This window comes from Arachis hypogaea, chromosome 1 (assembly GCF_003086295.3).
Source record: "Arachis hypogaea cultivar Tifrunner chromosome 1, arahy.Tifrunner.gnm2.J5K5, whole genome shotgun sequence".
Classification (NCBI taxonomy): domain Eukaryota; kingdom Viridiplantae; phylum Streptophyta; class Magnoliopsida; order Fabales; family Fabaceae; genus Arachis; species Arachis hypogaea.
In genome coordinates this window covers 102,652,264-102,678,924 of record NC_092036.1, presented here as the reverse complement: position 1 = coordinate 102,678,924, position 26,661 = coordinate 102,652,264, and the positions used below count along the sequence as shown (strand labels likewise).

The 26,661-nt window shown below is 38.7% G+C and overlaps 3 protein-coding genes across 3 annotated transcripts; all 3 read right to left on the bottom strand.

The window, feature by feature from the left end:
• Window positions 1-5,084: 5,084 nt before the first annotated feature.
• On the bottom strand, window positions 5,085-7,358 carry LOC112705172 (probable UDP-glucosyl transferase 73B6). The gene has a single exon (XM_025756025.3). It carries the CDS (start codon window positions 6,865-6,867, stop codon window positions 5,428-5,430), a length of 1,440 nt encoding a protein of 479 aa, XP_025611810.1. The 5' UTR covers window positions 6,868-7,358; the 3' UTR covers window positions 5,085-5,427.
• A 9,176-nt stretch (window positions 7,359-16,534) lies between these two features.
• Window positions 16,535-18,523, bottom strand: LOC112762495 (uncharacterized). The gene is made up of 2 exons (XM_025808383.1): window positions 17,018-18,523; window positions 16,535-16,924 (listed from the first exon to the last, which is right to left on the bottom strand). Exons 1-2 carry the CDS (start codon window positions 18,521-18,523, stop codon window positions 16,535-16,537), a joined length of 1,896 nt encoding a protein of 631 aa, XP_025664168.1.
• Window positions 18,524-22,200: 3,677 nt separating this feature from the next.
• On the bottom strand, window positions 22,201-24,500 carry LOC112705163 (UDP-glucose flavonoid 3-O-glucosyltransferase 7-like). Its single transcript, XM_025756019.3, has one exon. It carries the CDS (start codon window positions 23,836-23,838, stop codon window positions 22,375-22,377), a length of 1,464 nt encoding a protein of 487 aa, XP_025611804.1. The 5' UTR covers window positions 23,839-24,500; the 3' UTR covers window positions 22,201-22,374.
• Window positions 24,501-26,661: the final 2,161 nt, after the last annotated feature.

The window sequence follows — 26,661 nt, the reverse complement described above, 5'->3', positions numbered from 1 at the left end:
CCAAAATTTTATTTCAAGTTCCGCCACTAAATATCACTGTATTACTCCAAACCTGTTGATCCAAATAGACCAAGGAAGACTTGTTTTGACTTTGGTTGGTCAATATCCTTGCTTCGACTCTACTAACATTACAAGCAGGAAAAGGAAAGATCTGCATGGAATCCACTTGCTTCTTGACTAGCCATACAACAATCCGAGGTGACAGAGCACATATTGGATTTTGCTTCTTAATGTGTGGTCCTATTAATAATGACAAGTTTTTGGACTGATGAGTGGAGAAAGAGCACCTTGGTACCTATCTACAAGAATAAGGGGGATATACAAAGTTGCGGAAATTATAGATGGATTAAGCTTATGAGTCATACTATGAAGTTATGGGAAAGGGTGATAGAACGGAAGTTGAGAAAAGAGACACAAGTAACAGAGAACCAATTTGGATTTATGCCAGGCAGATCTACCACTGAAGCGATATACCTATTAAGAAGGATGATGGAGAGGTATCGTAGTAATAAAAGGGATCTACACATGGTGTTTATTGATTTGGAAAAAGCGTATGATAGGGTACCAAGGGATGTCTTATGGAAGGTTTTAGAAAAGAGGAGAGTAAGGATCGCATATATTCGGGCAATTAAAGACATGTATGATGGGGCCACAACTAGTGTGAAGACTCAAGGTGGTGTGACAGAGGAATTCCCTATTGGTATAGGATTACACCAGGGATCATCCTTAAGTCCATACCTTTTCACATTAGTCTTGGAAGTACTCACAGAGCACATCCAAGAGCCTGTGCCATGGTGCATGCTTTTTGCCGATGATATCGTCCTTATGGGAGAGTCAAGGGAAGACCTAAATAAGAAGTTGGAGTTATGGAGAGAAGCTCTAGAAGTGTATGGTCTGTGCATAAGCCGTAGCAAGACGGAATATATGGAATGTAAGTTCAGTCTGAGAAGGGAAAACTCCAATATAGAGGTGAAAATTGGAGAGAACACCTTACGAAAAGTTAAAAGTTTTAAGTATCTTGGGTGCATCATACAGGATAATGGAGAGATTGAACATGATGTAAATCATAGGATCCAAGCAGGTTTGTCAAAATGGCGGAGTGCATCTGGTTTTATATGCGACAAAAAAGTGCCTTTAAAACTTAAAGGTAAATTCTATCGCACCGCTATAAGACCGGCTATGCTGTATGGTACGGAGTGTTGGGCGGCTAAAGGAGAGCACGAACATAAGCTGAGTGTGGCAGAGATGAAAATGTTGAGATGGATGAGTGGTCACACGCGATTGGATAAAATAAGGAATGAAGATATAAGGGAGAGAGTTGGAGTAGCACCCATTGTGGAAAAGATGGTTGAATCGCGTCTCAGGTGGTTTGGACATGTGAGAAGAAGACCGATAGAACATCCAGTCAGGAGGGTGGATGAGATGGAAGATGGACAAAGGGCGAAAGGCAGAGGAAGACCTAAGAAGACCATCCATGAGGTGGTCAAACGAGATCTACATGTAAACGGTCTCTCTGTAGACATGATACATGACAGAGCACAATGGCGTCGTTTGATTCATGTAGCCGACCCCACTTAGTGGGACAAGGCTTTGTTGTTGTTTTGTTTTGGACTTTAAAACCCAATCAAAAATATATTTATCATCATCAAAATAATGTTAGTGTTTCCTAAACTCAACGTACTTATATTTTTAACAATATATATAAGAGTAATTTGATAATGGTTTTGTTGAATTAAGGAAAATATAATAATAATATAAAAGGGAAAAATTAGAAATGAACATTTTTTTGCTAATAATATATATTTTTTTCTTAAGTTTCTTTCTTCTTAATTTTGTTTAACTAATACTTTGTTGATTGATTGTTAGTTGAAAAAATTAGTTCTATGATAAATTTGAATATATAATTAAGAAGATCAAGACACACTAGGTGAAGTTATTATAGCATGAACCCAAAATATCGTTTCTATATTGTTTATTCCCGTTGCCTCTAAAAATTGCTTGTCTCTTAGGCGTCAGGTGAGTGAACTGCTCTAATTGATTTCTCGATAAATAATAATTATTTTAGGTCAATTGGTATTTGATTTACAATTTTGTTTGACTCGCTTGATACAGTTTGAAACTAGCATCTGAAGATTTTGATTATGAGACAAAATTTTATATGTTGTTTAAATTGAGTTATGATGCAATAGTTACATAATTGGAATAGATATATTGTCTGAATAAATATAAAATCACATGAACAAAAGAAGAAAAAGGTAAGAAATAGACTGAATTCAATTCTTTTACGAAGCTCTTAACACTATTCAAAGATAGTAATATACACTGATTTTAGACTCAGAATGTCTGTGACAGTGACAGACATTCACACTACTGTGTTATATAATATCGAAGGTGTTGCTTTCAGACCAGACGTACCTAACTACCTATGCCTTGATGGAGCTAATAATGTGTACCCATGCTTATGAAAATTGGATCAGACCGGTCGACCGATTAGACCGGTCTGATCATGAACCAGTGACATCAACAGTTTGATTCATCATTTGAAACTGTTCATTTTAAAATTGAATGTGAACCATTGAACTGGTCAAACTGAAATTAAAATCGGTTGGTTTTATTAAAATGACCGGATTAATAGTTAAAATAGTTCTTGAAAGAAAAGGTATTCTTCAAATTCATCATTAAATGATTTTTTCAATCAAATTGATCCTTCCAAAATTGCGAATTAATCATATTTGTCCTCCAGTCACTCTAATAACAATTTTCTTCAAAGATTGATGTTGTAACTATTAACTTATCTTTCAAGGATTAATTTAACTATTAACTCTAAAATGACCCGTTTCAATAAGCTTTTAAAAAAAAGGGAAAGAAAGATGCTAGCCTTGTGCCCCAGCCCCCAACCTCCAGCCCCTTCCTTCAGATTTGAGATATCAAAAAGCAACAAATATGAGCTACCCGCAACCCTAGCCTCCATCACCGTTGTCGCAAGGAGTGAGCCATTGTCGCCGTCCATTGCACTTGGGCTTCTCTCTTTGTCCTATCGGCGTTCTCCAAGTCTCCAACCCCTGATCGCTCTCAAACTCACCAATTGCAGGCGCGCAACGTCTTCCTCGAGCGTCCGTTGTCTTCGTCTGCTCGTCGTTGTCTTTGTCTGCTGACTCTACTCACTATCATGTTCGTTGTCTCAGACCTCTTAATCAAGCCAGAAGTGAGGGGCCAGAAAGCATTGATTTCCAGGTCTATTATACGTTATTTCACCGATGCAAGTGCCGAGTTGTTTTGAGTCTCAAAATGGAGTCTAATACACTGGACAAGAAAGGGAGAAACTGGGCCGACGAAAGAATACCGCCCGTCCGATTTTTTCGTCCGATTTTATTTTACTTTTTATAGATATTTTGTTTCTAAGTAGTTTGACTTGGGGCAGTGGTGATTTAGTAGCAGTGGTGGGCAAGGTTGTTGTGTTACCTATTCCATTAGGAACTGCAAATTTTTTGGTTCATCACATTCATGCATTTACAATTTATGTAACAGTATTGATACTCCTAAAAGGTGTTCTATTTGCTCGTAGCTGGGTGCCTAGGTATCCACCATAACTCTTTCCTCGTTTGAACCTCGCCCTTAACTTGAGAGAAGTAGCAACCGTGGACCTAGCTCACAGAAGAAGGGGACTGATTGCGACAGGAAAGAGGGAACACTGAAGGTCAGTGCTCACTGCTCACTTGTTTGTTTTTTTATTATTTTTTTAATGTTCTATTCGAAAATCAAATTACATGATGATTAATTAATTATTGAATGTTTTGTGATTTTATTGATTAATTAATTGATTATTGATTAGTTCTGGCTATTCTACTGTATTGTTGCATTATTGTGCTGATATTTTGTGATTTCTTTGCGTAGTGATATACTGCTGAATACTGAATTACTGCTATTTTGTATGTGTTTGTGTTTGCGTTTTATTGTTTTGTTACTTAATTATACTTAGATGGTAACTGTCTTCATGATTTATTGATTTCAGTTATGTAGGATTTTGTGATTTTCTTGCAATTTACGTAGTGATGTGCTACTAGAAATTAAATTGCTATTTTGTGTTTGTGTTTTATTATTTTGTGACTTAATTATGCTTAGATGGCGACTGTTTTCATGATTTATTGATTATTTCAGTTATGTAGAATTTTGTGATTTTTTTCTTAGTAATGTGCTGTTGGAGACTGAATTTATGTTTGTGTTTTACTATTTTTATGACTTAATTATGCTTAGATGATAACTGTCTTCATGGTTTATTGATTTTAGTTATATAATAATGTTCTGTAATTTTTTTGCGTAGTAATATGCTGCTGAAAATTGAATTGTTGTTTTGTTTTTGACTTTTTGTATTTAAATTTTGAATTTGTACTTAAATAAGTTCATAAATTTTTAATTGATGATATTTTGTATAGTATTTTAAATTTAGAAGACATCTTAAAATTTATATTAGACTAAAATTATATTTTAAGATATTTATTATAATTTATTTATTATTTTATTATAACGATTTTTTTAGTTAAACTATATTAAATTGATTAGACTAATAAATCAATGATATAATAACTAGAATAATTCGATGACCAATCTAATTTTTAACACCTTAGGTTTACCAAAATACTACTATTACGGATCCGATTTCCGAGACTGACAACCCAAAGCGCTGTGGAGCCCTTAGCTTCATAGCAGGCCCAAGGTCTAAAACCTCCTGCCAATTCAGCACAATTTTAACCGATTTTTTAATTCTTAAGATTTCTCCTATTCTAACCAACTGGAAGATAAGATAGAGGACAAAACCTTTATAAAAAGGAGCTAAGTTGTTTTTTAGTACAACTTTATTTCTAAAAATCCTATTTCTCATATTTATTTTGACTTAAACGCTAGAGTATTTTTGTTAATTATTCAGAATCGAAAATCATAAAACTTATCAATTTAGAGAATATCGAATCTTAATATTTCAGATGAGTCACAAATAACTATTAAATATAATATTTTTTTGTCTTTTTTTATTATGTGATCTGTTGTATTAAACGTACTTAATTTAGTTATATAAAATTCATAAATAATTGTTACAAATTTATATATTAGAAAAAGAGACAAGGGAACATAAAAAAATGTTTTAATCAAGAAATAATACACTAACATAATAATATCACTATATTACTCCAAACCTTTTGATCCAAATAGACCAAGGAAGACTTGTTTTGATTTTAGTTGGTCAATATCCTTTCTTCGACTCTACTAAGTACTAACATTATAAGCAGGAAAAGGAAAGATCTGCATGGAATCCACTTGCTAGTTGCTTCTTGACTAGCCATACAACAATCCAACGTGACAGAGCACATATTGGATTTTGCATCTTAATGTGATGTGTGGTCCTATTAATAATGAAAATTTGGCACACAATAATTAAGGTGTTGTCTTACAGCATCTCAACCGTTTAAGTTCATCAATCAGAGCCGTCAAATTATTGTAAGACGATCCACCTTCTTGAACGGCAACTCGAGCCTTCTTCCCAAACTCCTTTGTGCGCCCTCTGATTTCTTGAGCTTCATCGCCACCGTCCATCAACCTCCTGAGGGCCCTTTCAATGTCTTCTCTTCCAACCAACTTCTCTCTCTCCCCAAACCCAACAGTCCCCCACTCATCCGCCCCAACCTCCACGCCGATTCCACGCACATCACTTACCAGCTTCTCATTATAGAATTGTTCACCATGCACCGGCCACGTTATCATTGGCACCCCAGCACTAACGGCTTCCACGGTGGAATTCCACCCACAGTGGGTAACAAACGCTCCTACAGCAGGGTGTTCCAATATCAGAACCTGCGGGGCCCACCCTCTTATAATCATTCCCTTCTTTGAATTCCTTTCCTCAAACCCCTTTGGCAGCCACTTCTGTTTCTCTTCCTCTTCCTCATTCTCCTTTCCCTTCTTCTCCGGCACCACCCACACGAACTCGCAACCCGATGCTTCCACCGCGCATGCTATCTCGTAAAGCTGGTTATCCGGGAAGTAGCAGAGACTCCCAAAGCATATGTAAACCACCGAATTTTGTTTCTTGGAATCGAGCCAGCTCATACACTTGTGAGCGCTCAACACGCTCTTCTGTCCTCTCTGCGCTTTTTCTTCAACGGTTCTGTGAAGAAGACACGCAGGTCCAAGATGCCATGCCTTGTGTCCCGTTGTTCTCTCGTAGTACTGGATGTACTCTTCTCCGTCGAGCTCTGCGAAGTTGTTGACTATTAGTCCATTGCTTCTGAGCTCTATCTCTATCATCGCATCCAACACCTCTTTTATGTTCGTTGGCGGCGCTGTTTTTAGAGTGACAGGGTGAGGAAGACCGTGGAGGAGAAACGGTGGAGAAGCATCGAGAGGAATAGGATGAGCTTTCAGTGATTCAATGGCGCAGAGGGTAAAGAGGCAGAAGCCATTGAAGGCAAACCTTGGGATGCGAAGCTTGTTAGCCAAGTCGTCCACCCACGGGAACATGAAGTCGCCGACGATGCAATCCGGTGGGTGGTTCCCCACGAAGTCCTCAATAGGGTCGCGGAGCATGGTGGTGGCTTGGTAGACCTTGTAGAGGTTGACCATGTCGGTTACGGTGGAGAGGCTCTCAAGGCCGTCGGGAAGGCCTACCTCTTGGGAAGGGAAGTGGACGGTGTGGACGGCGAAGTTGGGGTGGTGAGGAATGGAATTGCGGATGATTTGGGAGTTGGCAGGGGTGGTGAGGATGGTCACGTGATGTCCACGTGAGGCAAAGAGTCTTGCTATGTCGCAGTGAGGGATCATGTGACCGGCGGCCAGGAAGGGGATGAAGTAGATTTTGAGTGGCTGCTCTTCTTCCATTATTTTCGCTACGGGAAACTTCTTCCAAGCTCTCTTAGTTTCTCGTTCTTTTTTCAATTTCGCTTTCCCTTCAACTTCAAGTCGAAGCAACCTTGATGCTTAACAATTAACATATATACCATATGGATTATGGAGGATGACGTTTTTATCGAGATTGGAAAATTTTATATTCTCAATTATTTCCTATGATTAGTATAAGATTTCATATATCTATATATTTTTGTTCAACATCATTTAGGGTACAGCATTTCGGTGTTCATTATTATTGTTGAATAATTTTATAACAAAGTAATGTGTAGTAAAAAGGAGGGTTACCAAGTCAATAAGTTTTGTAATTTATAGTATTTAATTAGTTATTATTAATATTTTTAATAATGCGACATTATCTCTAATAATATAAAATTGTTTATTTTTTTTTACTGCTGGTTACATCAACTTTTTCATGTAATAAATTTGGCCTTCGTATTTTTTAAATCTACATCTCAAATTTACATTTCTACCTTGTTGTTTTCTATTTTTATATTTTGGAAGTTAACAGAAAGACAAAATGCATCATTATTCATAGCCTTTAATAAGCAACATAATATAGTGTTAATTATTTTACTAATTACTATTATTTTCTACAGACAGCAGAATCTGAAAAAAACAAAAGCAACAGCATAAGTTTGAAAAATGTGTTGTGTTCAACGCCCGTCACAAAGCATGACAATTTTGAATGTGAAAAGACAGAGCAAATTAAAACGTATCAATTTTAAAGTTGGTCTGTCGGGGATTACAAGAATGATTATTCTAATTGCCTAATTGGTAACGAAGATTTCTCAGAAGTAAATTAAAGTGTAGCATCCTAAAATTGTTAAATTAAAGTGTAGCATGCAGCTAACAACAATATTAGTGTTGAGGTCGGCTAATTCAGCTAACATAAGACTTTATTAAGTCGGAAATTTAATACAATCAGTTATTCAGTTTTTTTGTTTATAGTTTAAAAAAAATGAATGGCTACTATGCATAGATTATTAAAGGTTTAATTATTATGTTACTTTCTATAGTTTTGTTAAATTTTTAATTAAATTTTTGTATTTTTTTAATTAAATTTTTATATCAAATTTTTTTTAATTGGATACTTACATTTTTTTATTTGAATATTTATACTAAATATCTTTTTTTAGTTAAATTTTTATAAAATTAAGTTAATTACTATCAAAAGGACCTAATTAAAAAAAATTAGTGTAAAAATTCAATTAAAAAATATAAAAATTTAATTAAAAATTTCGCAAAATTATAAAAACGAACAGAGTAATCAAACTATTATTAAATTAACTTTCGATTCTGATCTTTTGCACGTATATGTTTGACATCCAATTGGCGGCAAAGAGTTGAAGCACGGTTTAATTTGAAGCATATGTCTCCCTCGGCGGCACTTAAGTAATTATTTGTTTAATTATACGACGGAAACAATATTTTACCATCCATGGATAATACAAATCGTTAACAAAAAGTAAAGCTAGCGCGGTTCCAGTGAATCAAAATATTATAATCAAGTTACAAACATGCTTGTGTACTCACTTAGCTTGGATAAGAGCGAGAAAAACAAGTCATAAAATTCAAATTAAATTACAGGAGGGTGTTACATTACTGTTTGACATATTTTTAGTAAATTTCATTAGTTTGATATTTTAATAGTCTGAGAGTAAAATTTATTCCTGTTGTGAGTACTAATTTTTAAAAGGAAAAGTATGAGGAGCTAATAGACGATGGAGGTTTAGGGAGTATTAGAGATATAACTATTAGTGTTATTTTTTTCTATTAGTTGAAGTTTTGGGATGAGTGGTATCATGACATGGTATTAAAATTTTAGATCCAAAAGGTTAAAAATTCAATCATTGGTGAACTCAAAAATTAGTTTAAGATTTTGAGAAGATATTTATTATCTTTAGTACTCGGATGGTTATTCTAGATAGTATTCTCTCTAACAGGACTCTTTTTAAAAATACATCAAAGATTTTATCAAATGACTTTAAAATAAAAAATAAAATACTGAATCTTAAAAAAAATTAAACTTGTTGAAAAGATAAATTTGCAAAAAATATAAAGATTACAAAAAGTTTTAAATGAAAAGTAAAGATAACGAAAGAAAACCTATAATAAAAAACTCTAAGTAGACTTATAAATTCACTGAAAATGTAAGTGTGCAAGAATTTTTTTGATAAGAGATTCCAACTCCTGTTTTTTCAATTAGCTTTACTTATTAATTTCTTTATTTCTTTAATTACTTCACTTTTTTCAATGAATCTTCATCAATTGAAGTTCACCCTTTTGTTCGATACGCCATCTTCATAAACCCTATAGAACAAATTCTTACTTCAAAGCTTAAAACTTATTTATTTTTGACTAACAATTACAATTTACGAATTTCAATTTTGCAAACAAGTGACTGAACGAGTATATTGATATAAATGTTTTGTTTAATTTCCACAAAGTTAAAAAAGATGCTTGCTTTCTTTGTGTTCCTGATGTTAACATGATGTATAAGACTAGTAAAATTGTAAATATATAATTTTATTGGACCCATTTCAAGTGCTCCAGGTACACCAGTTGTTTTAATTGTTGATTTTAATTAATATATATTATATATATTTTTTATAATTTAGATCAACAGTTAAAACAATTGGTGCACCGATACTCCTGGTGCACTTGAAATGCTTCCAATCTTATTACTTGCTATATGTCAATGTCATGCCTATGCTAATCCATTCAATTTGGTGTTTGGTGTTTAGTATTTGTCATCTCTTCCAGTATCATATCATTCCATTATTTCATACCAGGAAAAAAAACTGTGCACTACTGCAAGTTGGCCCATTATTAAAATTTCAGATTGAAATACTGTATATTATATATCTTTTGAAATTATATTCCATGTGTTACTAACCCGGTCGGGTCAAATTGCTCATCATATATTTTTCCCATTTTTAAATTTGGATCATGCATGCTCCGCGACTGTATTTCCTTTTTTGGTCGTACAACATGCTCACTCACACATAAGACTGGAAGTGAATTAAATTAGCTCGTGAGCTAATCGAATTCGATTCGTTAAGAACTTGTTCGATAGGTTGGGTACCGGACGGTTCGGGAGGATCCTTGGGTTGATAGGTGGGGTGTAGTCTGGAACCAGATTATGAGAGTGAAGCTGGAGTAGCTGATGTTCCAAGCTCTCGATGTGAAGGGGGGTGTCACCTGCAAAGACACTTCGACGCTCAAGTTAGTCAAAGGTGCAGGCGAAAAAGAGAGTAAGGTAGTGTGTGTCGTACCTTGGGGAAGGGCAGAACTTTCCCCATATATACCTTGTCAAAGGTGGGCCCATCAAGGACAGGCCCACCTGCCTTGATGCTTCCTTTACACAGTTGCAACGCAGCTATCAGGGACGTGTGTCTGGGTCGGAGATCGAGCATCTCGTCCCGAACTGTCCGGGTCGGGTGGTATTCGGGTCGGCCCAAACCGCTGGTGGTTTGGGTCAGGCCGTAACAATGCCCCCAACGCGCTAACAATGATCATGAAGGAGGTTGGTAGCGCGTTATCTCTGATTCCGTGTGTTGTCGCCAGGTCGGCCACCCGTGGAGGGGACGTGCCTCTTGTGAGCGTGTCTGTTTGTTGCTGAGGTGACCGTTTGTCGCTTCGTTCCTCGTGCGGAGCATTAAATGCTCATAATGGGTTGGAAAACCCTGTACGCAAAGATCATTTTGCCCCCAGCACTTTCGCGCTCCCTTTACGGGAGTTTTAAACAGTTTTTGTATTGGTTTTTATTTCTCACTCTTGCTTCTCACATCTCCTCCTTCTGCATTCCTTAACATCCAAAGTCTCATTCCAGTATTCATGCGCATCTCTTTCTTTTCCAAGTTTTCGCAGTCAATCCAGGTAAACATCGATCCCTTCTGTCTTCTGCTTCAATGCTTTCTTACCTTTACTGTTCCCTTCCTTGTATGTTTGCTGTATGTGCTTGCTGCTTGCTGTTTGTTTGGTTTTTGTAGGATAGATACCTTTTTAATGTTAAGTAGGTGCGTTAGGGGGGTTACCATTTCGGGATAGGCTTTGTTTGGGTTTAACTTCAAGCATGCTTAGTTTGAGTTGTAGAATAGGCTAAGTGTAGTTTCTGGGTTTTTTCGAGCTCCCGACCTCATAGACTAATCGGGTGGTGCCCCCACTGTAGGTATGGCTCGTATTGTCGCCGGGGCTTCTACCTCCGACGCGGGTTATGACCCGTATGCTTGGGTGGTTTCCGACCTCAGGGACTCCCCGAACCAAATGGGTGAGGAGGAGCTCACCGAGTTCCGTCAGGTCGAGTACCTATGTGGGGTTACTGACGAGGAGGCCAATTATGACGTTTACGTTCCTGCTCCTCATGAGCGGTTATACGAGCTCAACTTTCATGCCCCCCGGGTTGCCGACTGGATTTGGTTTTATAAAGCCATGTTCACCCAGGTGGGGATTCGCATCCCATTTTCTACCTTTCAAATGGGGCTTCTTGGTCGGATCTATGTGGCGCCATCGCAGCTGCACCCGAACAGTTGGGCTTCAATCCGTTGTTTCGAGATGATGTGCGAGTATTTGGAGCTGCCAGTGTCCGTCGACTTCTTTCTTTACTTCTTCAACCTTACGAACCCTTCTAAGGAAAGGAAGGCGAAGAAGGGGTTTATGTCCTTTCGATCTGCTCAAGGGAGGAGGATATTCGGCTTGTTCGAGGACTCTTACCATAGGTTCAAGGACAAGTATTTTAAGGTTCGACCGGTTAAGGGTCGTCACCCTTTTTGGTTATCGTTGGAAGGAGAACGCCTCATCCCGACATATTAGAGTTTCAGGGCGAGATCCAATGCTTTTATCAAGGTTACTTACAAGGGGATGTCGGCTGTGGACCGAAAAATAGCAGACGTATTATAGGCTGTTTTTGGGAGAAACCATGTGAATCCCCACCTACTCATGGGTAACCGGGAGGTCGCCCGGGATTATATTCGCGAGTCATCTACGTCGCATTATTTTTTTATGGTTGCTTGTTTTGCCTATGCTGATTACTGATTAACTTGTTCATTTCTTGTTTGCAGTGGGGATGTCTGTCAAAGTGACCGATCTCGAGAACTTGTTCAAGACTTTTTTGGAGGAAGATGTTGGAGAGAAGGCCGAGGAGCAACCAGTGGTGCCTCCCGGGAAAGAGGGGGAGCAAGCGGCGCCCACTCCTCCTGACGTCGTTATGTCAGATAAGCTTGTCAGTGCGACGCGTGATTCCTCTGTTCTTGAGGAAGTGGCGGGTACCGGGCACTTCTCTTCTGCTCATGAGGCTGAGGATGAGGAGTTGAGGGTCATTCCGATGCCTAAGAGACAAAGGTCGCATTCTAGCCCAGAAGGGGTCCTTACCGTGATGGAAAGGAACTTCGATGTCGGGACGTTTATAGACTCCCAACTACTTCCCGGCACGGAGGAACATTTTCACGGTACTGACCTTTTGGGACAAGCACGATGAATGTATCGCAATCTCCTTCGCGGCGCAGCCATAGCCCGGAAAGCTGAGTTCGAGTTGTCGGGAATGGCGTCATTGCGTCGGAAGCTCGAGTCTGCCGTCACAGCCAATAATAAATTCAAAGTTCAAGTTGAATCACTCCAAGGGCAGCTATCCGAGGCGAAGGAGAAGATTAAAACTGCCGAGGAGAAGGCCATGATTGCTGAGGAAAAGTTGAAGGTTGATGATGCCTCCGTGTCTCGCTTGACTGAGCGGGAGATGACCCTGGAGAGTCAGCTGAGTGTCGCGCAAGGTCGAGTGGTCGCCCTGGAGAAAGAACGGGATACGACTGTTGCGGTTGCTAAGACTGCTCGGGATGAGGCTGAGGAAATCAAGAAGAAGCATAAGGAGGTTAGAGAGCAAGGAAAAAGTGCGATCTTCATGATCGAAGAGGCTCTCAAGGCTCAGGTAAAGATCGTTGCTCCGGATTTCGACACATCAGCAATCGGCGTTTTTAAGACGATTAAGGACGGCAAGATTGTTGACATGCCGAGGAAGTGATCTCTTGTACCTTATGCTTTTTGTGGGTTTGTTGTACTGCTTTTTGAAACTTTGTCATACATTATTAGCCGTTTGATCGGTTTGTGGATATATTTTCCGTTTATATAGTATGTTGCTTCCGTTTGCCCGTTGCTCGTTTGTTCGTTTTACCGTTACATTGGTATCTTTGGCGAGGTCGCGTTGTGCCTTTATTATTATCGGGGCCGTTTATTATAGCTTTCTAGCTTGTTTGGCTCCCGGGATGATCAATCCCAGGGTGCCATGTTGTTGTCCCGCTTATTGTTCGTTATGAGGGACGTGTTGTCGTCAGGTGCACAGTTGAGTAAAAATGGAAGAATAGATTTGTTAAGTAAACATTAATCGGCATTTAAATAGAGATATAGTCATGGTAAGTGCTTAAACGATAGTGAATCACTAAACTCGTCGAGCCGCCAAGTCGGCGTGCTCGAGCTAGGAGTAAAACCTTCTCAAGTTACCTATATTCCAAGTTCTCGGTATATCCCTACCGTCGAGCTTTTCCAACTTGTATGCACCTTTGCCGAGCACCTCTTTGACCCTATAGGGTCCTTCCCAATTCGCCGCGAGTTTTCCTTCCCCTTGTGTCGTAAGCCCTATGTCGTTGCGTCGCAGGACCATGTCGTCTTTTTCAAACTCCCTTTTGAGCAATTTGGCGTTATAACGCAGGGCTATTCTTTGCTTTAGTGCTACTTCTGTCAAGTGGGCCATCTCCCTTGCCTCCTCTAACAGGTCTTTCTCCACCGCTTCTTCTACTCCCTTCAGAAGTAGTCGCAGGCTCGACTCGCCAATTTCTACGAGTATCATTGCATCAACTCCATACGTCTGGCGAAAGGGAATTTCTCCCGTGGTGGATTGCTCGGTCGTACGGTAAGACCAAATAACTGAGGCGAGTTCGTCAGCCCATGCGCCTTTCCTATCACCCAGCCGCTTTTTTAAGCCCTGTAAGATCACCCTATTTGCGGACTCGACCTGTCTATTTGTTTGGGGGTGCTCTACTGAAGAGAACTTCTGTTTTATACCCAGGCCGTTGAGGAATTCTATGAACTTCTTGTCTATGAACTGCGTTCCGTTGTCTGAGATGACGACTTCTGTGCCGAATCGAGTTATCACCTGTCTCCACATGAACTTTCTGCAATTGGCTGAGGATATGCTGGCTAGCGCTTCGGCCTCTATCCACTTGGTGTAGTAGTCGATGGCGACTATGAGGTATTTAACTTGTTCCTGGCCCACTGGGAAGGGACCGAGGAGGTCGACTCCCCACTGGGCGAAAGGTCGGCAGGTCGTGATTAGGCTTAGCTCGGAAGCTGGTGCTTTGTGAAAATTGGCATTCTCTTGACACATGGCGCATTTCTTCACAAACTCCTTGGAGTCTTTCATCATTGACGCCCAGTAATATCCAGCTCGGATGAGCTTCCTTGCTAGGGCTTTGCCCCCGATATGGTGGCCGCAGCACCCTTCATGGACTTCCCTGAGTACGTAATCCGTTTGCTCGGGATGTAAGCACTTCAATAAGGACTGACTGAGTCCCTTTTTGAACAGTTGTCTCTGTATGGTTGTGTATTTGGCTGCCTCTCTTCTCAACGCTTTAGCTGCTTTCTCTTCGTCAGGGAGTCTGCCGCTTTCGAGGAAATCGACGATTGGATCCAACCAGGAGAGGTTTGCCTTTGTCAGGTGGAGGGTAACTTCCGGTTCTTTTAACATGCCTTGGATGAGAGATCGGTTGCCTACTCCTAGTTGTGCTTGCTAACTTGGATAGGAGATCCGCCCGTGTGTTCTTTTCCCTTGGGACGTGTTGGATCGTGACTTCTTCGAACTGGTTACTCAATTCTCTGACTTTTTCCAAGTACTTTTGCAACAGCGAGTCTCTGGCTTGGTAGCTCCCATTTACTTGCGAGGTGACGACATGCGAGTCATTGCACAGCTCAAGCTTTGTCGCCCCGACTTCACGAGCTAGGGTTAGGCCTCCCAAGAGGGCCTCGTATTCTGATTGGTTGTTTGATACTGGGAACTCGAATTTAATCGATTGCTCGTATACGACCCCGGCAGGACTTTCCAAGATCACCCCAGCTCCTCCGGACTTTTGGTTGGAGGCTCCGTCCACGTGGAGTCTCCACCGTGTACCCGGTTCTTCGGTGGGGTCCCCCGTTACTTCTACTAGAAAGTCGGCCATTGCCTGTGCCTTGATTGCATGCCGGGGCTCATACCGCAAGTCATATTGGGAGAGTTTGATGGCCCAAGTCATCATCCTTCCCGCTAGGTCGGGTTTTTGAAGTACTTGGCGGATTCCTTGATCTGTTCTCACAACGATTTGGTGGCCTTGGAAGTATTGCTTTAGTTTGCGGGAAGAGGTCAAGAGTGCCAGTGCCAGTTTCTCTAGTTTGCTATACCTCGTTTCTGCTTCCTGTAGCGCTCTACTCACGAAGTAGATTGGCTGTTGGGTCCTTGCTTCTTCCCGTACTAAGACTGCTGCGAGCGCTCCTTCCTTTATGGCCAGGTATAGGTAAAGCGGTTCCCCGTTTTTGGGCCTCCCGAGTACGAGGGGTGCTGCTAGGATCTCTTTGAAGTGTTGGAATGCTTCTTCGCACGCAGGGGTCTATTTGAACGCCATTCCTTTCCTCATTAGATTGAAAAAAGGGAGGGCTTTTTCTGCCGACGCTCCGAGGAAACAGGATAGCGCGATGAGTCTTCCTGCCAACCTCTAGACGTCTTTGATACATCCTGGGCTTTTCATTTGTAGTATTGTTTGGCATTTTTCAGGAGTGGCTTCAACCCCCTTTGAGTGATCATGAACCCCAGGAATTTTCCGGCCTCTATGGAAAAGGCACATTTGAGCGGGTTAAGCCTCATGTCGTTTTGTCGAAGGGACGCGAACACGTTTCTCAAGTCGCCCAGGAGATCCTCTGCTCGGGTGGTCTTAGCAAGGATGTCGTCTACATAGACTTCTACTGTCTTACCTATGAGATCGCTGAATATATTGTTCATTAGTCTCTGGTATGTGGCCCCCGCGTTTTTCAAGCCGAAGGGCATCACCTTGTAGCAGTAGATTCCTTTTGGTGTTATGAATGCTATCTTGTCCTTGTCAGGCCGGTGCATCGGTATCTGATTGTAGGTGGAGTAGGCGTCCATGAAGCTCAGATATTGGTACCACGCCGCCGCATCGACAAGGGCGTCAATGTTGGGAAGGGGGTAGCAGTCCTTGGGACACACTTTGTTGAGATCGGAGTAGTCCACACACATCCTCCATTTTCCATTGTGCTTTTTTACCAGGACCACATTCGATAACCAAGTCGAGTAGTCCAGTTCTCGAATAAAACCTGCTTCTAGAAAGCTGGCCGTTTGCTTGGCCACCTCCTCTGCTCTTTCTTGTGACATATTCCTTCTCTTTTGAGCCATCGGTCGGGACTCAGGTTTGACGGCCAGGTGGTGTGACATGAGATGAGGGTCTATGCCTGGCATATCGGCTGGCGTCTAGGCGAACAAATCGCCATTAGCCCTGATCATTTCTACCAACGGTTCTTTCAATTCGTGCGGGAGATTTCTATTCACGAACGTGAACTTTTCCTCCGTGTCTCTAACACTGAACTTTTCTAGGATCCCTTCTGGTTCTTATCTGGGGTTATCATCTACCCGGGCATCCAGGTCGGCGAGGAACACCCCTGATACTTCTTTGGACTTTTTCCTCAAAGAGAGGCTGGCATTGTCGCAAGCGACCATCGTTTCCAACTCTCCTTTTATGGACCTTACAGATCCGTTGTCCGTGACGAACTTCATCACTAGCAGCTTTGTGCTGATTATGGCTCCGACATCGTTGATGGTCTTTCTCCCTAATATGATGTTATAGGCCGTGGAGTCTCGCAGAACTACGAACTCGGCCATGACTGATCTCCGTCCCTGTTCTCTTCCAATGGAGACCGGCAGGGAAATTATCCTGTCAGGCTTGATGAAGTGATCGTCTAGCCCTACGACACCGTGCTGGTGAGTCGTCAGGTCGGCGTCCTGCAGTCCTAATGCATCGAAGACGTTGCGAAACATAATGTTTGAGTCTGCCCCTGTGTCTATAAGGATTCGTTTGACGAGGCCGGTTCCCACCCTGGTCGTGATGACCATGGGAGGGTTTTCCAAGATCTCGTCGAACCATCGGTCTTCCTGGCCGAAAGAAATGGATGGGGCCCTCTTGGAGCTTTGTGAAGAGGAGGAGGAGGAAATCGCCAAGACTTTGGCTTCTTTTCTGTATGCTGATCTCGATCTTGGGGCTGTGTTCCTCGCGGTCACTACATTCACTATGGTAAGACCGTGGTCCCCGTCCCTTGGCTCTTGCCGTCGCTTTGCCGTTCGGGACTTGTCTTCCCCATCTTGGTCGCGACCCCGTCTCCTCGATTCCTTGATGAGGTGAGAGAATTCAACTAGTTTCCCATCCCTAATTGCTTGTTCCAGCGCGTCTTTTAGGTCGAAACAGTCTTGCGTTTTGTGTCCGTAGCCCTTATGGTAATCGCAGTAAAGGCTCTTGTTACCGCCAGTCCAGTCCTTCAGTGGACGGGGCTTCGACAAGATTTTCTTCTCAGCTATCTGTTGGTAGACATCTATGATGGGGAGAGTGAGGGGAGTGTAGTTGGTGAACTTTCCCACACAAGGAAACGGTCTATGTGTCTTGCTTGGGCCGTCGTCTTTGGCGTGCTCCTTCTGTCTTTCTCCGTTGCCATGTTGCCTGGGCTGAGTATAGGAGGGCTGCTGCTTGTTGGCAGCCACCACTCGGCTGACTTCCTCATCATTAATGTATTCACGGGCTACCGTTTGGATCTCTTGCATCGTCCAGACCGGCTTCGTGGTGAGATGCTTTCTGAAGTCCTCGTTAAGAAGTCCGTTCGTCAGGTAGAGACTCGCCATCGAATCTGTTAACCCCTCTATTTCCAAGCATTCATCATTGAAGCGATCTAGGTACTTTCGGGTCGTCTCGTTGGCTTTCTGAGTGACGTCGAGTAGATTGATCGGGTGTTTGGCCTTCACAATTCTGGTGGTAAATTGGGCTAAGAAAGCGCGGCTGATGTCCGAGAAACTGGCCACGGAGCCCTGCGGGAGGCTATTGAACCACCGTATCGCAGGGCCTGCCAGGGTGACCGGGAAAGTGTGGCTCCTTACTTCGTCTCCCACTCCCTCGAGATTCATTCGGGCCTCAAAGTCCGTGAGGTGCTCCTGCGGGTCTTGTGTCCTGTCATACCTCATGTCCGTTGGTTTGTCAAAGTGTTTTGGCAACCGGACCTCGAGGATAGAACGGTGGAATGGGGTGGCGCCCATAATGATGGGTCGCCGTGTTCCCCGAGACCTCTCTTCTCTGTTTTCGCGCTCTCGTCTCATGACGCCCGCCCGTTTGCCCCGGGCATAAATGATTATGTTGTTTCGCCTCCTGGGGTGTTCAATGTTCTCCCGGCTACTCCCTGATCTCGGGACGGAAGTACGTCGGGACCGACTACTTCGGTAGGAGGTTCTTCCCTGACTCTTGGGAGACTGAGAGTAGTCGGGGTCGGAGATCTGCTGACGATGCTCCTGATCTGCTAGTTGACGCTCCAGGTTCTGCATCCTGTGGTGTAGCTCCTGCATTATCCTGGCGCTGTCGCTACCAGTTCCCCCGAAGGGGCGCCTGTCTTAAGCTCTCGACTGCACCTCGGTTCGTCGTGGAGGGGATCTTAACCGCTCGCGGGGGGAGGCGACGGAGGCCGCCCCCTCGGGGCCCGCCACGCGGCCGTGGTCCCCTGGACCTGGCGCGATCTCCATTCAGTCCCCACAGACGGCGCCAAGGTTCGGTAGGTTGGGTACCGAACGGTTCGGGAGGATCCCTGGGTTGATAGGTGGGGTGTGGTTTGGAACCAGGTCGTGAGAGTGAAGCTGGAGTAGCCGATGTTCCGAGCTCTCGATGTGAAGGGGGGTGTCACCTGCAAAGACACTCCGACGCTCAAGTTAGTCGAAGGTGCAGGCAAAAAAGAGGGTAAGGTAGTGTGTGTCGTACCTTGGGGAAGGGCAAAACCTTCCCCATATATACCTTGTTAGAGGTGGGCCCATCAAGGACAGGCCCACCTGCCTTGATGCTTCCTTTACACAGCTGCAACGCAGCTATTAGGGACGCGTGTCCGGGTCGGAGATCGAGCATCTCGTTCCTAACTGTCCGGGTCGGATGGTATTCGGGTCGGCCCAAACCGCTGGTGGTTTGGGTCAGGCCGTAACAGAACTCAATAAGCGAAATTCATGAGTTGGTAAGCCAAGCTTAAGTCTAAAATTGAGCTGAGCTTAAATTTGGATAAACTTAATTCATTAGTTCGTGAGCTGACTCAATTATATATAATAAAAATTATTAATACACGTATTCTATATGCATTTAATCTATATTTTTAATATTATATATATACATATAAAATAGTAAAATATATATTAACGATCTTAATTATTTAAAATTTTATATTTATTTTTATATATAATTTTAAGGTAAGACATAAATAAAAAATTTATAATTTATTGATAGATAAATAATATATAAAATTGATTCTTTGGTGTTAAAAATCTGAGATATCATGTCTTGAAAATGGCGTGCTAATCTCCGGTTGATCTTGAGAGATGCAAACACAGTAATAAATATAATGACAAAAACTACAATGAAGACCCTTTCTCCTCAAGTGGAGCTTTCCTTGTCTTGGAAGAAGTTTAATAGTAGTATTCAGCGAGTTGTCTTTCTTAAACACTTTCTTGTTTATTTTTATTTCTTTTTTTGTTGTTGTTTATTTTTTTTAAGTAAAAAAAATCGAACATTTTAAATATTTTTTAAAAATATATAAGTTATAATTTATTAATATAAAATTATAGATTATATTGTTATTATTTGAGTTGGCTCGTAAGTTCGAGTAAGCTTGTGAGCTTTTCGGGTTTTAACTTAAGAAATATGCTAAATTATTAATGAGTCAAGCTGTGAGGCAAATTCAATTTTTATGAGCCAAATTTAAATTTGGTTTAACTCGACTCATCTCGATTTACTTTCGGTCCTACTTACACACACTACCCTAGTCACCACTGCTAGGATTTGAACCTAGGGCGTTGGGCTCTTCTTGTGGGCGTATTGCAGGCTATGGTGGCCTACAGCCCTACACTATTTTATTATGGTTATTGGTTTTTCACTTTTTTGAATGATAAGGCTTGTGAAAGCAATTGCCATTTGCCAAATCATTTGCAGTTTTGCACCACTGCCATCTGGTAGTAAATTTTCCTACCTAGTATTTTTCCCACGGTAAAAATCAGACTTACAACTATAAATTAAAGAAAGTCTCGGTAAATTGTGTTTGCATACATATTGTAGACATACATAGAATAGCTGAATAGAGAGTGAGAGGAAATAAACATGTGGGTCACTCTTTTTTGTTTTCCCTTTGCAATGAATATATCTTTGTATTTTATGCATGGTTAAAATATAAAAATATTATTTATACATTAAAATTAACTATTAAAATTTATATATAAATATATATATTATTTAATTTATTTTTAATATATTTTATATTTTAATATATATTTTATTTAATGACTAATTTTATAATTAATTGTAGTATATTGCTAGTATAATTGGTTTAAATATATATGTGAGTCTTTCTCATTATACAAACTCTGCGTGCTATTTGGCAACAAGCATGAAGTAATTGAGATAAGATTTGTGTCCCCAAATCCGTTGCCCTTGACCACTAAATATTGGAATTGATCATGTTAAATTGTTTCCGCCAACATATAACTCAAGAAAGTAAAAGTACATATTAGCCATGTATGTAATGATATTTCTGGTATCAAGCATTCAAGCATGCTAGGTTAGCTATAAGTTAAAATTAGTTATTAGCATAAAATATATATTAAAATATAAATATATATTAAACTATTTGCCATGTATGTAATGATATTTTTGGTATCAAGCATGTTAGGTTAGCTGTAACTTAAAATTAGTTATTAATATAAAATATATATTAGAATATAAATATATATTAAAAATAAATTAAATAATATATATTTATATATAAATATATAATAATTAATTTTAGTGTATAAAGAATAAAGATCACTTTTATTCTAATATATATGAAAGATCACTTTTTGTTTGGAAGGATCGTAATCGAACATGAGGGAGAGCGTCCTGAAGCGATAGTTGCTGCCTCTATCCATCTATTGGAAACTTCGTCTACGAATTCCTAAATCATGACTTTCTTTTTTTTTCGCCGTTATTAGAAATTGGCTTACTTTACTTCATTATGAGGTTAATTGGGAGACCCCGGCTCTTTTGTTTTGCTTGTTAGTCCTTAACTTTGGACATATTATATTATTTTCTTGATGGAATAAAATTTTTGTTTATTTAAAAAAAAATAAATTTGAAGGATACATATGATAGGAATCTATGTTCTGGACTAGTTTTATCTGTGAATTTAAATCTCTTAATTTTAACATTATTACATCCAAATCTTTTAATTTGATTCACCCTCATTTGACCAATAATCTGTAAAAATTAAATTTATTCTTACTCAAATTCAATATTTATTTATTTTACATTTGATAATATGAAATATTATTTACATATTATTAGCAAATTAAATTATAACTTTGTGACACTAAATACTTGTTTATCATTTATTTATATATTTTATGAATATACATATTATATATTAAAGATATAAATTGAACCAATAAGTCCTATTGCTAATTATTTATTTTTATACTAAAATTAACTATTAAAATTAGTCATTATATAATTATATATAAATATATATAATATTTAAATTTATTTTTAATATATACTTTATATTAATAATTAATTTTATTAGTTAATTTTACTATATATCTTTTGTTTAGTGTTTGAAGTATCAAACACGTTTATTTTTTTTTGAAGTTTTATTTTTTTGTTTGTCTAATTTTTTTTCTTTAAAAGCAAATCGTGACTTTACCCTCTAACTTATAATTACCTAAAACTAAATAAATTATTTTTTTCTATATTCTATCATACTTATTATTATTTTTTATAAAATTTTTATTTTTTTTGTTTATATAAATTTTTTTACTATTATTATTATTTTTGTGTATAGAATATTTTTTTAGTTTGTATTATGATTCTATTAATTTTATTAAAATATTAAAAAATACTAAAAATATATTAAAATTTATTTAAATTTATATTTTTTAATAATTTTTATTTAAAAATAATTTTAAATAATATAATTCAAACAATATTTAATTTATTATAATATATTTTAATATAAAAATTACCAAACATAAATTATATTACTACCAAATCATTCCTGATCGAAATCAATTTTATACAAATTTTGTTTACAAACTTTAATTCATACCCACTATATACCTTTATTGGTTTGGAAACATTCATTAACTACTACCAATTTAAGCACCACGTTGCAATCTATGAGAAAGAAATCACTTTACTCAAATTCGTGTAGCTTAGAGTCTCTTAGCCTTTTTATTTCATGAATAAGAGACGTTAAATTATTGTAAGATGACCCACCTTCCTGGACAGCTTCTCTAGCTTTCTTCTTGAACTCTTGAACACGCCGTCTGATTTCCTCGGCTTCATCTCCACCGTCCATCAACCTCCGCACACCCTTCTCTATTTCTAGTCTCCCTACTACCTTCTCCTTCTGACCGTAACAATAAACGCCCCACTCATCTGCACCAATCTCCACCCCAATTCCTCGTACTTCACTTATCAGCTTCTCATTGTAGAACTGATCACTGTGCAACGGCCATGTTATCATTGGAACCCCTGCGCTTACAGCCTCTGACGTCGAGTTCCACCCACAGTGCGTTAGCATGGCACCCACGGCGGAGTGCCCCAATATCAACACCTGCGGGGCCCACCCTCTTATAATTATACCCTTCGTCTTGTTCCTCTCTTCGAACCCCTTCGGCAGCCACTTCTCCTTCTCCTCCTCGCTCTCACTCTCCTTCCCCTTCTTCTCCGGCACCACCCATATGAACTCGCAACCTGACGCTTCCACGCCGCATGCTATCTCGTAGAGTTGATTATCCGGAAAATGGCAAACGGTTCCAAAGCTGACGTAGACTACTGAGTTGGCTCCTCTCGAGTCGAGCCAACTCAGACAGTCTTCAACATTCAACACGCTCTTTTCAGGGCCCCTCTCTGCTTTCTCCTCAGAGGTTCTGCGAACAAGACATGCAGGACCAAGATGCCAAGCTTTGTGACCTGTGATTTTCTTGTAGTATTGGACGTACTCTTCTCCGTCAAGCTCTAAGAAGTTGTTGACAAGAAGTCCATCGCTTTTAGCCTCCGTCTCCAACAGGACTTCGAGGAAATCTTTGGGAAACTTGGGCGGTACCGCGTTCATGTTGATTTTGTGAGGAAGATCTGGAATGAGGTAAGGGCCGGTAGGTTGCATACGGTGTAATCTGAGGGACTCCATGGCGCAGATGGTGAAGAGAGAGAAACCGTTGAAGGCGAACCTCGGGATTCTGAGCTTGATGGCGAGGTCATGGAGCCACGGGTATAGAAAATCGCCCACGATGCAGTCTGGCGGGTCCTGCTCGATGAAGTTGGTGAGGGGTTCTTGGAGAAGCATGGTTCCAGAATAGAGTTTGTAGGAGTCGTCTACGGTTGTGATGCCGGTGAGGTTTTCGATGCCTGCGGGAAGGCCTACTTGATCGGAGGGGAATTGAACGGTTTGAACCCGGTAGTTATGGTGGCGGTAGGGATTTGATTTGAGGAAGAGTTGGGCGTTGGAGGGAGTGGTGAGAACTGTCACGTGGTGGCCACGTGAGGCGAATAATCTTGCTATGTCGGATTGAGGGATCAGGTGGCCAGATGCTAGGTATGGAATGAAGTAAATTTTGAGTGGCCGTTCTTCGTTAATAAAGTTAACGGACCCCATTTCTAAGAACTGATGTAGTTATTAGAAGAGAAATTATAGTGTCTTTATAGTTATTAGAAGAGCGCTAAGTATTTTAATTAGCAGATTTTGCCTGCTATTGGTGATTTGCGACTAGAGGATTTGCTTCTGTATTTGTATGGATAATGATAAAATGGGGACGGCAGATGCTATGACTTCCTAGTTGCCGCCACCATAAACAGAATATCTATCTATAAATTTGACTAAACACTAACGTTCTAGAGTGAGTTTGGAGTAGCGTTTTAAACTTTTAATTATAAGAATGACATTCAAATTTTTTGAAGAATTTTTGTTTGACTATTTTTGTTTATCTCAAAATACAGATAAAATTCTCACTTATAAAGTTAAAAATTATAGATTATGCGGTAATTTTTTACGTTATACTATTAGTTAAGAAATATTTTTATTATCAATTATACCCTTTATTTTTTTTTCTCTTAAGAATTATTAATCTCACTAAAAAAGATAAATTAAATAAAAAAATTAATCATCAAGTATTAATAATTGATAAATTTGATTAGCTTTTCGTATAATTTGTTATTATAATTTTTGTGTATGGTTTATTATTGTAATTATTTTATAATATAAATAGTTGATCTTATTAGAAAGAACAAATTAAATAAAAAGTTAAGAACAAATAATAATAAAATCATAATTAGTAAAAATCTATAATTTAAAACAGAACTAAAAGTAAAAATATCAAAAGTACTAAAAATATACTATGCACAAAAATATTGAAAAAAAAATACAAACTAACATTTTTATGTATATACTTAAAAAATAATAGAATAATACAAAAAATTATTTTTAACTATAATATTGTTGATCCTATTAGAGAGAGTCAATTAAATAAAAAATAACTATAAATAATAATAATAAATTATAGTGTAGTAAAAAAAAATTAAAAGTATATAAAAAATGAGTTATTATATATTAAAATAAATGATAAAAGATTAGTGTTCTCTTTGTCACACCTATTTTAGAATTGGACAGAGCTCTTAATCATTAAATTTATTCTTTAAGACTTTTTTTAGATACCATTAAACTCGATTCTTAGTATTGGTTTATATTCTACCCGTCAATACAATAACTCATAAAATAATTACAAATCTAAGGAACAAAATTTATTATAATATTTAATTATAATTTTATGTGATTTTATAAATAAAAACCCAAATTCTGTGTTTTTTTTAATTTTTTTGATAACTTAGCGGCGGTTTTTAAACCGCCATAATGACTAAACACGTTTGACATTTGTATGGGGGATTGCGGCGGTTCGGAACCGCCTATAAACATGTAGACAAACAAGACATATATTGCGGCGGTTGTACCTTAGCCGCAAAATACATCCAAATTTGTACAAAGTCACTTGAATCGCGGCGGTTTTTAAACCGCTGATAAACAAGATGAGAATTGTAGAACATTGATTTAGTGGCGGTTTTGTAACAAATGCCGCGAAATAACTATTTAGCGGCGGTTATACCAGCGGTTGCTGAAAACCGCCGCTGAACTCACTCCAGCGCTCATAACTAGGGCGGTCTCCATAACCGCCGGGGATCTATATTGCGGCGGTTTAAAACCGCCGCTAAAGGGAGAAAAAACCGCCGCTAAACGCCGCTTCTGTTGTAGTGTTAACTAATAGAATATAAAATATTATTTATATATTAAAATTAATTAATTATTATATATTTATATATAAATATTTATATTGTTTAATTTATTTTTAATATATATTTTATATTTTAATATATATTTTATATTAATAATTAATTTTAGTAGTTAATTCTAATATATATTTAATATAATTAAATAGAATATTAATTTTCTAGGTATTTTCAATAATATATGATATGAAGCGTAAGATACACACGCACTCACATCTGCACGTACATACATACATATAAAAGTCATCTATTTTTGTTTATTATTTTATTATTAGATGGCTTACAATAATATTATTTATATATCAAAACTCTTAAATTTATATAAAATTAATAATTATTAATGAATTATATTTATAAATTATCTTTTAATTAACAACACAAAAAGAATGTGTTTTTTTTTTAAATACTTAGATCAAAATAATATCTACTATAAAATAATATAGATTTAACTTATAAGCCATAATTAAGTCTATCATTGGAAATTTTATCCTGGCCACGAAAAGAGTAATAAAAATTATTATTATTTAATTTAATAAAATTTTTATTTTTTAAAAATAGTTTATAAAAATTAACTTTTTAAAAATTATAATATCTATATTTAGTAAACTAAATTAAAAATAATTTTTAATAAATATAAACAACAACAAATATATTTGATAATAATTTTTAAAAATTTAAAAATATTATAATAGACAATTGTTACGGTGGGTAACCGGAGATTAATGGATTGGGTGGCGTTGATTGGCCCAATCGCTTGAAAGAGGAAGCCTTCGAGTGGGTCTGCTCCTCGGGGGCCTCCGTCCGACTTGCTCGTATGAGGAGAAGGGGGTGGTACCTACAAAGACACTCTGATGCCTAAGTTAGCAAGAGTGTAAGCAGGTCTAGAGAGTATTGGGCTTAGAGATACCTGAGGGGTGTCAGTGTATTTATAGTGGTGAGCCAATAACCACCGTTGGAGTAGTGCCGTATCTTTAGGGTGTTAACCGTCCCATTATCTTGGGGAGGTTAAGATATGCTTTATGAAGCGGTTAGAGAGATTTTAGGGGCGGTTACTCATTTGAATGAGTGTTTATCTGCCAGCTAATCTCATGCCCGACTTCTTTAAGGCAAGTCGTGGTTGATACCGACTTCTTATGTGAAG